This window comes from Scatophagus argus, chromosome 9 (genome assembly GCF_020382885.2).
Source record: "Scatophagus argus isolate fScaArg1 chromosome 9, fScaArg1.pri, whole genome shotgun sequence".
NCBI classification, from domain to species: domain Eukaryota; kingdom Metazoa; phylum Chordata; class Actinopteri; family Scatophagidae; genus Scatophagus; species Scatophagus argus.
Genome location: NC_058501.1, coordinates 11,300,001 through 11,313,199, shown reverse-complemented (window position 1 = coordinate 11,313,199; position 13,199 = coordinate 11,300,001). Strand labels below are relative to the sequence as shown.

Sequence of the window (13,199 nt, the reverse complement as noted above, 5' to 3'; positions counted from 1 at the left end):
CCCCCACAATGGATTTATTTTATGACTTTTCATTTGTTGTATTTATATCATGTTTGTTTTGTGAGTGGCATAAAGGGACTACAAGTAGAATGTTGGAATACAACCCTGAGTTGGTAAATGATAAATAACTGATCTTTGCACCTTGAACCTTGCAGAGGAAGGGACCCTGAGGGGAACCTGGCTCGCTGTTTCCCCCTTCTTTGAGCCTAAAAGCTAGTGACCTCTTGGCTCTTGCTCCATAGTTAATGCAGAGACATGAGAGCAGATTTTTTTTCTCTGACTCTTGGCAAGAAAGTGAGAAACATATTTTCCAAAATGTGGACCTTTTCCTTTAATAATCTGTGCTCCCACTGTTATTTTTGGTTCTAGCTTCTGTACCTGTGTAGGCTTGTTACAAGCAATCCCTTGGATCTCCAGATAATTAAAGGAGTGTTCCACCTAAAAGAAGAGCACAGAAATGACCGTTAAAATACTCACAGTATACTGTGTCACACATACATAGACATAGCCTCATAACATCAGGAGCCGAACAATGGAAGCAATGATTAAATTTTATCTGAACTACAGTTTATTACCGTACATAAACTATGTGACTCTTTCTGACCTGCTTTGAACATTAGGTAGAAAAGCTTTCGAATAAAAAGTGCCGTGGGTGATACGCATGTTTATGACCATAGCCGACAGTCTAGTAAACATGAAATTTTTAAACTCAATTATCAGAGAAAAGAAAGCTGTAGTTATATTCAAGTGTGCATGTGGGTGTAAGTATTCCAGCGATTAAATGTGCAAATGTGCATGTACTTGTGTGAGAGTGCTTTATGAATAATTTTGCATTGTATAATAACAACAGCCTAGTACAGTGCATGTAATGTATGAGGAATGCTGTGTCTGTTCCATAATTAATAGGAGTGGATGTAGTCATTTCTTCCGTCTTTCTCAGTTCCTGCACAGACTATGTCATCACTCACTCATGCATTTACATGTTTATTCTGGGCAGCATTAGACACATTTATAGGGTAAAATGAAATCTAAGACTGTAAGACCAGACACAGGCCTTTAATTGTTGTACTAAATAAGGTATTTTTCATAACTTATCCAGTATTTAATCTCTGCCAGTTGGGTTTATTTAAGATGTATCCATTGTTCTGAATTGCTTGTAGATCGTTGATTTCAGCTTTGATAGAAAATGGAAAGAAAACTGATGGAAGGCCTCCACCTCATTTCTCTATTTGCATCCAAAAGACAGGCTTTTCAAAACAAAACAAAAACAGTCTTACATTCACATTTTCTACTTCTGTGTCAAGAGAGCATTTCAGGACAAAGCACCAGTGTGCCTTCCATATCTAAAAAGGACAGACAAAGATATCCTTTTGTGTGAGAGAGGGAGAACCTGCGAATACAAAGGCCAACTACTGTAAGCGGAGTCTATTTCTCCTTCTCTCTCTCTCTCTCACACACACACTCACACAAACACAGACATACTGTATAGTACAGAGCCCGAGGGCAGGCCAAGAAGCGAGGCCAGACTATTCCAGGTGGGCACTGTGTTCCTCAGGCTTGGCTCAAAGATGAGAAGGCAGGGAGGATAAGCAGACTGTCTGTCTACTGTCTGACTACAGCATGTGCGTGTTTATTTCATTGCCTGTGGTTACTCACTTGCTCAGTGTACAAACTAAATTTAACACACACACACACACGCACACAGATACATCATCAATTCTATTCAATAATCTAACTGTGTTGACTTTTTATTCAAGAGGAAATGAATCTGAAAGAAAATGACACTGAGAACATATGTTCTGCATATAAAAGAAACAAGAACAAGGCAGAACTAACTACGATTTTGTATTTTTGCTTTTAAACAAGGCTGTGTAACTGTTGAACAATAAATTCATCATGTTCTTCAAAGAGGCATAGAGGCTGATGCAGCGCTACAGCACCATACACTACAAGCTGTGCTGCAGTCCACAGCACATACTGTGTTGATCTGAGTGCTGCAAACTAACTGCAGTGTTTTACAATGTGTCCTAAAGAGTGTCCACGCCTAACTTGAACTGGGTCAATCAGTGTATTTCAAATAGCCAGTAAATGGCACGATAACTCATCGACTGATCGCCAGCCAATGAGAAGTCAGCGTGCTGATAGATATGAGCTTTAGCCAATGGCAAGACATCATGCTGGGAGGTGTAGGGAGTGAGTAATTGCATTGTTCACTCATTCGTTCTCTGTCCGTCTGTCACTTCAACCCCTTTTTTTTCACTGTACTTTCATAGAAAACTCGTGTTTGTGTTCATGCAGAGGAAGATTCGATGCACAGGGATCGGGTTAGTGCACAATGCTGTTGCAGTGAACCGCAGATTTTGGGATCACTGGGCTTTATAAACATTTGTGTGTTAGTGAAATAGTTCAGAATATTAGCTAGCTACACATTGACCTCCAGGTTTCTGCGAGATGCTTTTCATTAGATTAGATGAGATATTCTGTATTACGTTATGTCTGGGTATCTAAGTTACGAAAGCTGCCATAGACCTGACATAAAGCAGAAAGAAAAGAGATAAATAAAGAGTGCAGACACTATGGGAAATACACAGCAACAGGAGGCTACAGAAAGAAAAAGAAGTAAAAGGAGGGAGCGTATGTGTGTGTGTGTGTGTTGGGGAGGAGACATTGACAGACTGTTATGCCCTGCAGCTTCTCAAGAGGAGAGAAACCATCAATCCGAGAGGTAGACGCACACACACAGAAAAACCCACTGAGAAGAGCATGAAAGTGTAGCACAACTGGGAGAAGAGGTATGCATACTTACTATACATACTAAGTGTTAAACTGAGGGTTTACTGTTAAATACAATTACTTCAACATTAAGGCCTCGGGCTCAGAGCGTTAGCTCAAAGCATTGCTGATGAAATCCCCACCAACTGACTAGTCTCTTACACAGTATGTTAGATTCAGAGATTCCATAGAGAGAAATGATGTGAGTGATCTGTGGCCAGTAACATAAACCAACACCCAACAACAGCAAGGCTTGATTCAACAAGAGCACATTTTTAGCAGAAAACTAAAAAACACAGAATCAAAGTGGTGGGGGGGGCTCATGTGTTGGAACAGTGAGGAGAGGACAATCTTCATTTGCAGTCAACTCATCTCCTGTGTAATATAGATTTCACATTAAAAAGAAATCAATACAAGGAGAAATACTCTAACAGTCAGCATTTCTTAAAGATGCTGGCAGGCTTCATTTTTTAAAAATGACAGCAAGAACCGAAGCAACACATACATGAAACAAAGAAGAGCCTTCATTTGGAAATACCTTTAACTCTTTTTTTTGTACAACTTAAACAGTAACAGTGACAGATAGATTTAGACGAAATGATAAGTCAACTAAACATGAAAGCAAAGCAAACTGATTTATCCCTTAAAACATTAAGCAAGCAACCAGTGACGAATTACAGCTTCTCATCTAGCGCTGCAAATTGAATATCTTTCAGTTTTGAGACTGTTGGATGGGCAATAGTGAAGAAGAATTTTTGAGCATTTTTTGATATTTAACTAACTGAAAAATTCCTTCAGATTAACTGACAATAAAACATTTTCAGTTTCAGAGGTCCTTGAGAGAAAACAAAACACTAATTACCTCTAAAATAAAAATTTATTGGATTCAGCTGGATGGGAAGACACTGAAGATTGTCCCCGCTGACCTTTGGCACAGTGGTGAGTGGGGGAGGAAAACAGATGGATAAAGGGAAAGAGACAGAGATGAGGAGAGCAGGAGATAATCTGGACTGCTGAAAAAGAAGGGGAGGACGAGAGTGAGAAAGCAGAACGAATGGCTTAAAAGAAAGAAAGAGAGGAGAGGAGAGCAAAGGTAATCTGTGGTTGTTATCTGAGCAAAGCAGAGCACGAGGAGAAGGGGATCACTTTCTGTAATACTAAGGTCTGAAAGCCAGCGGAAGAGGGATTCCACTTCCTGTTTGGAAGAAGAGGACGACAGTGAGACAGACAGACAGACAGACCTACTTGATGATTCATCACCTCATGTCTAAAACAATAAACCTAGGAAGAGCATCTTGCTTCCACAAAATCAAATTCACAAGATGCACTTTAATAATTAATGTGAAACAGAGAGGTGTCACGAGGTATAGAAAAGGAGACCAAGGAAAAAGAAAGAGACAGACTGAAACATATAGTGGAGGAGAGGAAGGTTTCAGGGGAGTTATTCTTTATGAAGCAAGTGTATAATCCCTCCAGGTCAGAAGAGAGCGCACAGACAGAAAACAGAAGCAGAGCCAGCTAAGTAAACAGATCCTGGATCTGCAGCACACTGACGTAATGTGAAACAGGGTCAACTTGAATGTTCTTTACTACCCCCAGTAAACCAATAAATCAGTTTTCAAGTAACCAATCAATCACATAAACTCTCCCCAAAGGCACCCTATTGACGTGGAAGCACACAGCTATTTGAAGGACAACAGTTAAGTATTTCCTGGTCTTGATACAAGATATGATGTCACGTTATCTCGTGACTTGGTTAGATCACTGTGAGGTGCTGCTCTTTACTATCAGGAGGACCGCGAGTGCAGATAGTGGAGGTAAAACACTGGTTTGAATTCTGTTTCCATATAATCACAGCACTGATGTTCTTCTACCACTCCTGCTGCTGAACACACAGCAGACACACTCAGACGGAGCACATGGAGGCTGCTCAGTGTGGCATTGCAGAGCTCTATGAGGATGTCTCTGCTGATGAAGACCATTAGATATGATCAAAAGCTCTCATACTGTTACAAAATGGCAAATGAGGTGAGGCTGTTTAAATATACAAAGTGAAGCGAAACTCTGAAACACTCTTGACACTCTAAAACACACTGTAGTCATCTCTACACATATAGTGTATCAAACAGGTATTTCTTTATGCACATGCTTTAATAACTTCACACTACTTTTGTATCCCAGGTCAGGGTCAACATGGAGTGTTAAAACTTGTCACCGTTTTATAAATTGCTTTCCATTTGCTGTAAGTCTGCTTTTAAGGCCAGCACGTCAGACGCTGCCAATGGGTCACAATACAGAAGCCTAGGTCTGATGGGAAGTTTGGCAGCAGAGGCAGGAATAGCTGTGAAACTTCTGCATCTGGAAGTTTTTGCGAACATCTGCACTGTATTACTGCACCGCTGGTCTTTATGTGGTGGTGGTGACAATGATGCTGGTAAAGATGACGACAGATGTTTCATTTGCTGGTGATGGTGTTAACAGCTGCCATCTGCACCGCATTATGGCACCGCTGGCTTAAAAAAAATAACAGCTGTATGACTGCAATACAAGGATACACACAGAGTTGCTACTTTGGCCTTGACCTGCTCTTTATGTCACATTAACACAAACTAGCAGAGATAAGTTGGGGAAATGCCTAGAAGTGGGCACACAAAAATGACTGCTGCTAATCACAGAATCCAAATCCATATTTTTGGTGTGGTCTACTGGATTTCATTGTAGTTCCACTTAAATGCTGTTCTTACCTTTGTGGGAATGCGTGCCGTCAAGAGGTAGGCTCGGTGTGTCGCTAGGGCCTGAGAGAGAGAGAGAGAGAGAGAGAGAAAAAAGAGACAACACAGAGAATAATGAGTAGCTGTAGCTGTAAATATACACTATGAACAACAAGAGCAAGGGAATGACAAAGAACACAGAGAGCTTGTCAGCTGAGTCATCAAGATGAAAAGGCTTGTGACTCTAAAACATCTCAGTCAGTGTGAAAAGAGAGGAAAAAAAAGTGAGGAATGTTAATGAGAAGATTCCCCTCTCCTTGAAAACAAACACACGGTGACATTTACAGAAGTGTCTGGACTTAACCAGCACCACCCGCACGAGACGTTTGTTACATGTAGACATGCCTCTGTTTTTATCAGACCGGTATCTGCCTGTCTGAGTGAGGCCGTCTGAGCTCAGCGGCTTTTTCTCTACTCCTTATTTGTCTTGTTTCTGCCTGCTGAGCAAACTGGACATGAACTGTCACAGTTTATTAGAGCACATGGTGAGGACTGAGCTTGCTTCTGTTGCTGCTCTGTGAAAGAAAAGTCAAGGTTTGAGAGGGCATAACAGGAATGCAGTAACTTGCCATTTCTATCCAGCCAAGCAGCCTTCAAGGGTCATTTCACTGATTCATTTCAGGAGGTTGCTAATGTATGCAATGCTGATATTCAGATAATACACAACTCTTGCTCTGACTAACTCTATTAACATAACAGTATGTGGCAACACCTGTGGTGTACCGAAGTGGATTATCATTGTTCACCATAAAATAATCCAACAGAAGAGTAGGTAAAGTACTTATTTTGGCCATAATGGCACCAGCTCTAAAGTGCTGCCCTTCACCTTCATGAGCCACGATCCTGGATTTTCTCCTGTCAAATAATATCGCAACACAACCAAGAGTGACCTTTAAAACCAAGAGACACTGCCATCTACCTGGAAGGTGAGGACATATACTATGGGCCTCCTTCATTGTAGCTGAAATCACATGACCCTTTTGCGTTTCCTTTCACTCTGCCCTGACAGCATGCTGAAATAAAACTGTTATGTCACAGACAAAGCTGCCTGCACACCACTTTAGGGCTCCAAAGATAAGCAGTTCAGGCCTGTTAGTTAGGAATGCTACAACATTAAGCTTAAGGACCACAAAGGAAGGGAAAATGCCAAAGCATCAAACAGGGATGAAAGACAAAGAAGCCGGGTTTAGAGCAGATGAAACGTGCAAAAAGAAGCGTGTAAGGGCAAGCAAGGGAACGGGAAATTGACTAGAGGGAGCAGAAAGACTGATCAGAGGTGATACAAAACAAGAGAGATGGTTTGAAAGCAGAAGAGAAAATAAAAGTAGTCCAAAGGAGGGAAGGGGAGAGGGAGAGCAGGGCATTACTAATAACTCCCAGATAAACAATGACTGGCAATGAAGGACATGCAGGGAATGAAAAAAAAAAGAGAGGTGATGAGAGAACATATGAGGATTAAGGGAAACTGTCACTATCCCTTTGAAAGATGTGAAAAAGAAAACACAGGGATGAGAGACATTGGTTTAAAAAAAGGGATGACAGTGTCTTCCAGCCTTCTGTGGCTCAGCTCCACAGGCAGGGTCTGTGTGGTTTGATGTGATGGAGGCAGACAGGCAGGCCCGTGTGACCAAAGATAACCTCCCCTAAAGAGGGCCATTCACCACCGCTGTGCTCAACTCTCCCTCCCTCTTAGTCTTAGTGTCATTTCTATACAGCAGCTCTCCTTTACATACAATATGTGTGCAGGTATGCTGGTGACGTATTTATTTCACTTTAAAGGATAAATCCACATCAGATGAGTTGAAATGAAGGCTTTGTAGGTTTGGCCATCACTTATTATGGCAATACACTCACCAGACGATTGAGATGTGTTCCCAGACCTCAGCAAAACAAAAGTTGGTAATAGTCCTTTATTACACAGAAAGACTATGGGTGTGCAAACTATGTACATGGAGAATTTGGCTAATAATTTTTTACCATTTACCTCCACCTTCACCATTTTCCAAATAAGTTCGGCTTAAGCTGGGGACTTGTTAAAGAGGCTCTCCACTGACTTCACACATTAAGTTCACTTTACTCATGTCAAGAAGCATAATTACCTTGTGAAAACCCCTGTAAAATGTCTTTTGTGGCTCTGGAGGGACTTTCCAAAGTTTGAAAACAGCCCTGATGATGTCATCTAGGGCAGTCGTCAACCAAATAAAAACTTGTCTGTAATTCTTTCTACTCCTCAACCAATTGATTGGTCAATGGGGGTGGGGGATCTGCATCTCCTCTCCAGTTTAACTAAAAAATAAGCTGATGCAGTTTCCGTTTTTCTCTCTTTCACACGCTACAACCCAGCACACAGGAGACACACTCTACCCAGGCGCCACCTATAAAACTTCTTTTAAGTAATGTTGCTCTGCGCGCAGATTTTAGCACCTTGGTGAGAACAACTTAGCATTACCTAACAGAACCAGAAACTGTTGTGAGACCTTTGAAAATAATGTCAATCAGAATGTATAGCGTTGCGCACACACAGCCACAGCAGATCAGTGGTCAGTGGATATGGAAAAAAATGTAGTTCTGCAGTCGGTATGATCTCAGAGGTGAAAACATTTGTGTGTGGAAGTTATGAAGCAGAAAAAGGCTGTGTGACACAAGAAAACGTTCTCGTTTTTATTTTTGGGAAACCCTGGGTTTGTGTGTCTGACAGCAATAAGTCATTTAGGTTCTAAACAGCACATGTTTAGGTTCTAAACAGCACATGTGAAAAACACCAGGTCTAATCAAAAGCGTGCGACACATCAGTGGATTTTCAGGAGCTGAACAGCCACAGCTGCAGTCACACCCAGTAACGACCACGAACCTGCTGAGTGTGTGTGTGGAGGGCAGGCACCAAATGACCTCCATATTTGTTGCCTAAACTTACTAGAGAGGCTGGTAAATCATTCATTACTTGTAATGCATTAAATTACAGGACAGGACACTTTATGACAAATTTCTGAACTGTTCCAGTTTTAAACATACTATGACTCATGCTTCAACAGCCTCTTGGATTTTCCTTTAGTTTTTCTTCTTCCCATCCTCGTGGTAATGCATGACTGCCCCACTGCACTCCCCCTTTGCCCTCTCCACCTGCCCTTTTGAGTGGACAGAGCCATAACATCTCCCTACTTTAAGACCCCCCACCTCTCTGTAACTGTCCTCCTAAATCTCCTTCTCTCTATTCCTGACTCTCCCTCTCTGTCTTAAGTGGACTTAAAGCCTTGAGCCTCCCCACCAGCCAATGATTTCACAGCGACCACCATCCCGCCTTCATCGCCACTCGGCCAACCAGATGGCAGCAGCACTGGAGCATGTCTGCAAGACCAGAAAGAGCATCTGTTGTTACTCTCTCTCTTTCCCTTGTCGTGTGTGCATGTGCGTGTGTCTGCGTGTGTGATACACACACACTAACTCTATATACACACCATGAGTGAAAGTCGACAAGGTCTCAAATCCCACAGGATCAGCAAAAAATGCACATTTTTTTGAATTGTGTGTGCATGTGTGAAGTCCATTCATAGTATTACCATTGCCAGACTATCTTTTTTTCTGTCAAACCCTCAACCACTCTTACCCCTCTCCAATTAACACAACCCACATGTGCACATTATACACCCTCTCTCTCTCTCTCTCTCTCTCACACACACACACACACACAGTGTTACTATGGCAACATCTTGCCCATACTGCACTTAGACACACATTTGTGAATATGTACACACACACTGGCAGATACTCCCTCACACATGAAAGTAGCAGGCTACAGTGCCAAGTCTTCCTTGAGAATGTCAATGAGTTTTCACCCCCTAAACAACACTCACGCTGCCCTACAGTTATGTTGAATCTTTGTAGGAACTGAAGCAGTACAGAGCAGTGTTTTATCTGCAGTCACTGAGCTGTGGCAGCACTCAGCCACAGGAAATCCACCCCCACCAAATATACTTTTATTCATCCATCATGTCCTGGGGTGCGTTCAAGCTCTATCATACAGCGTCTATCACACTGTGGGAGCAATGTCTTTAAAAACTTTGTTGGTACCCAGAAACATCATGAAACATGCTTTCTACAAATGCTTCAAATGTTTGACTACCACTACTAAGAATGCTTGATTCATCTTGATTCATCAAATGAGGCCATTAATTAAAATAACTCCTCTCCTCTGAGCCTTCTGATGTACTTGCAACATTCTTGATTGTCTTTTATTTTGTCCTTCGCTTTTAGTCATTTAACATTATAGGAAATAAACTTGTTTGCATTCTTGCTGATATTTAGACAATAATATTAATATGTCTCTCATATCTGGCAGTTAGACATGAAACAGCTACCCTGGCTCTGTCCAAAAAGTAAAATTCACCCACCAGCACCTCTAAAGATCAAAAATGATCATGACTTGTTTGATCAGTACAAAAAAGACCAATCAAAAAAAAAAAAAGACAAGTTGTGGTTATAGGGGACTGAACCTTCACTTTCGCCTCTGAGAAATAATTTCAAGGGTCATTTTCAGGGCTTTGAATTAATATTAGTCCTTATATATATTTGTAAAAACGTCATCATTAAGGATGAGGCCACCTCCTTCTCCTGTGAGTCTGATGTGTCTCCTGTTGCGTCAGTCCTGCCAATATTCAAAGTGACCAGAGCGCACCAAAGAAACATCAGCCACTTTTAAAACACTGTTTGACATTTTTTCACAGATCAAACCAATAACTGAATCAGCACAGTGGAAAATTTACATCCATCCCCACACTCCTGCTGACTCTTTATTGCATAACTAATGCCAGCATATCCCGAATGTGCACACGTGTCTGTGTGTAAATTAATGAGTCATGATGTGCTGGCTGCAATCACGGAACAGTAGAGTGTGAGTTTTGTTAGAGCTACGCAGAAAAAAAGACAGAAACAGAACAGAGAAAGATTTTAGCCATTGAGTTAAGCAGGGTGGACAGCAGAGAGCGAAGCAGAGGAGAGGAAGGAAGGTTAAAGCAAGTGAAATGACTTAATAGATTCTAAGTGCTGTTTTGCTGATAAGGAGCCAAGATTTAAATCCAATCAGAGAGGAAGATATTTAATGATGGGACGTGTTTAAAACCTGTTTCATCTATGTCATCTCTGCAGGGACGACCCCATCTTAGCTTTTAATACACCGGAATCAATCAGCTCACCCAGGATCCAGTGCAGTGGATTTCTCTCCTCCTCTTATCCTGCACTTCTTTGCTTCCCCCTCCCACTCGCCCACCACTTCTCCTTAATCTCTTAATGTCCTCATCCCTGTTCAGGCCCATTCTCTCTCACTGCCACAAAAAACATACTTAGCATACACTAGCAAATAGTTTAAAAAATAAAAAAAAAAAGGTCATGCTGCCCATTTTACATCAATGAAACTGCATGGACTTTATATGTGAGACTTCATACTGTGGAACAAAAAATCCAATCTGTGAAAGAAGAAAAGTGCTCAGTGGTTTATTTTCTTGCAGTGCATTCTTGTTTATTTTCTTTTTATATTTTCCTTATCTCAAATTGGATGCCAGGTACATGAAGAAATGTAGTTTGTACATAAGGTACGATCTTCACACAACGTACTAACAGACTTTGACGTGCGAACTTAAATGTCTTTCTTGCAGTATTTCCTTCCCTGCCATCTTCGTGTTTAGGGTTTACTGATGAACGAGATACGATATGAATGTTCATGTGTTGCATGTGCTAATGTATGCGTAGTGTGTGGGGATAATGTATTCAAAAGAGGAGGCATTGTATACCTAGAGACAATAGAGCAGAAGGAACACACACACACACACACACACACACACACACACTCACACACACTCACACTGCCCTGCTTTTAACTTGGAATAATCTGGGATGTTGTAACTCAGTGTAAGAGAGGAGCAAGACTCTCCAGCTTGCTGTTCAGCAGGTCAACAAACAACAGGGGTTCTACAAGGCAAAAATACTGTACACTACCATTCGCAAGGTGCAAGTGTTGAAAAGGTCCACTCACTTCTGGAAGTGGGACAGATTACACTCAGTTTAACTGGCTGGAGGGTGGGGTTCAGGTGTCTGGTTTAATCATACAGTATAATACCCACAGGAGGAAATATTTTAAGATTAAGATTCAATTGCACATAAAAAAATATATACTGATTCACAAATATTAAATTGATTAGAAAATCATTAGCCCAAGGGAAAATATTGTTCAAAACACTACCATTACAACTTAGTACAACTGTATGTCACTTGTCAACGTTTGTTTTCATGTGTGGAATAGGGGCATTGTTGGCCCTTGCAAAGCAAGTTTAGTTATGTCAAACTGTCAAGTACCAGTTGGTGTTTTCTGCCATCTGGCCTCATAAGGAAGTAAAGAGCCCATTTGTCTTTGATGTACCACAGTGAGGCAGAGAAGACGCTTATTTGAACTTAAATTGGACAAGCGAGGCAACAGATGAAATGTGTACATTCTCTGTAGTATTGTCGGTTCTACAAGAGAAAAGATTTTTAGGATGAGGACTAACTAGTGTCTTCTGGAAATGTATATATGTATATAATGTATAATGTATGTACTTTCTGATATTTCTGTAAATTGGTTATTGTATATAAACATAAAAACAAAATAATTTCTGCGATAAGTTGCTTCTACATAACATTAGTATATTGCTACTCTTTTCTACCACGCTCCTTGTTAAATGATATCACACCATGGTGCTGCCGGTTTTGCAGTTTTTTGTTCTGTTCACATCACATTCTGGATCAGGTCAAGTTATCCTCACATCTCCTTCAGGTTGGGTCTCTCTCATTTTCGAAAATTAGGCTGCAATGACTTTTCCTTTTGTGGGTCCAACAGCAGCCAACCAGACCTCCACAGCAAGTCGTGAATAAAAGTGGTGACAGGTCTTGAGAAGTTATTCATTGAGCTTTTAAACCTTATGTATACACTAGCACTGTACTGTATGTAAGTTAGTCTTTTTACCACACATCACAGCTCCTAACACAGGTTAGTTTAACATTAATACACACACACTGAGCCAGTTTAAACTAACAAACTCTCGCAGACTCAGAACTCTATCTTACATGCAATCATCAAATCTGTCAAAACATACGAGTGGCTCTGAACACAATGTAAAACTGTTAATCCCCTCAGCTGCTGAGCAAGCACACTCTTCCATTTTCCTGCAGTGGCAATTGGCTCCCAAGCCAAAGATAACCACTTATCTGCAATGATAAGAGTGGGAAAACTGAGAAAAGAACCATGGTCATGCAGACACAGGAGAGATCACTGTGGTGGGATCTGCTCTGAAGGCCGACTTTAACTTAATAAGCTTTCAGGAAAAAAAAAACAAAAAAAAAAACCTTCTAGCAGGCAGAAAAATTCCTTGTTTTACAATACATTGATTCTCAGCTGCTAAGAGATGCTGACAGTGCAGCTGAGGTCTCGTCTTGTAATGTCTGCAGACTTGCACTGCGCCAAAACCACAGCCAAACGTGAGTGGCACTCTGTCATAATACAGCACAGTTTGGTGTTCTATCCACAGCCTCAGACCTGACACAAATCACGATATGAGATTTTACAGCTGTCTACAATACACTGCAACAGTATCCATCACAACAGCCGCCAGACAGCGTGGTCAGCTGTCT

At 41.2% G+C, this 13,199-nt stretch overlaps 1 protein-coding gene across 4 annotated transcripts in view; it reads right to left on the bottom strand.

Moving 5' to 3' along the window:
• The window catches only part of LOC124064460 (F-actin-uncapping protein LRRC16A-like), a 64,023-nt gene that overhangs the window by 34,799 nt on the left and 16,025 nt on the right, over positions 1-13,199 (bottom strand). For all 4 annotated transcript variants that reach the window (XM_046398944.1, XM_046398946.1, XM_046398947.1 and 1 more), the window contains 2 exons: positions 5,517-5,567; positions 379-438 (listed from right to left, as the gene is read on the bottom strand). In XM_046398944.1, the coding sequence (XP_046254900.1) occupies positions 379-438; positions 5,517-5,567 (111 nt within the window). The remainder of the gene's footprint in view (positions 1-378; positions 439-5,516; positions 5,568-13,199) is intronic.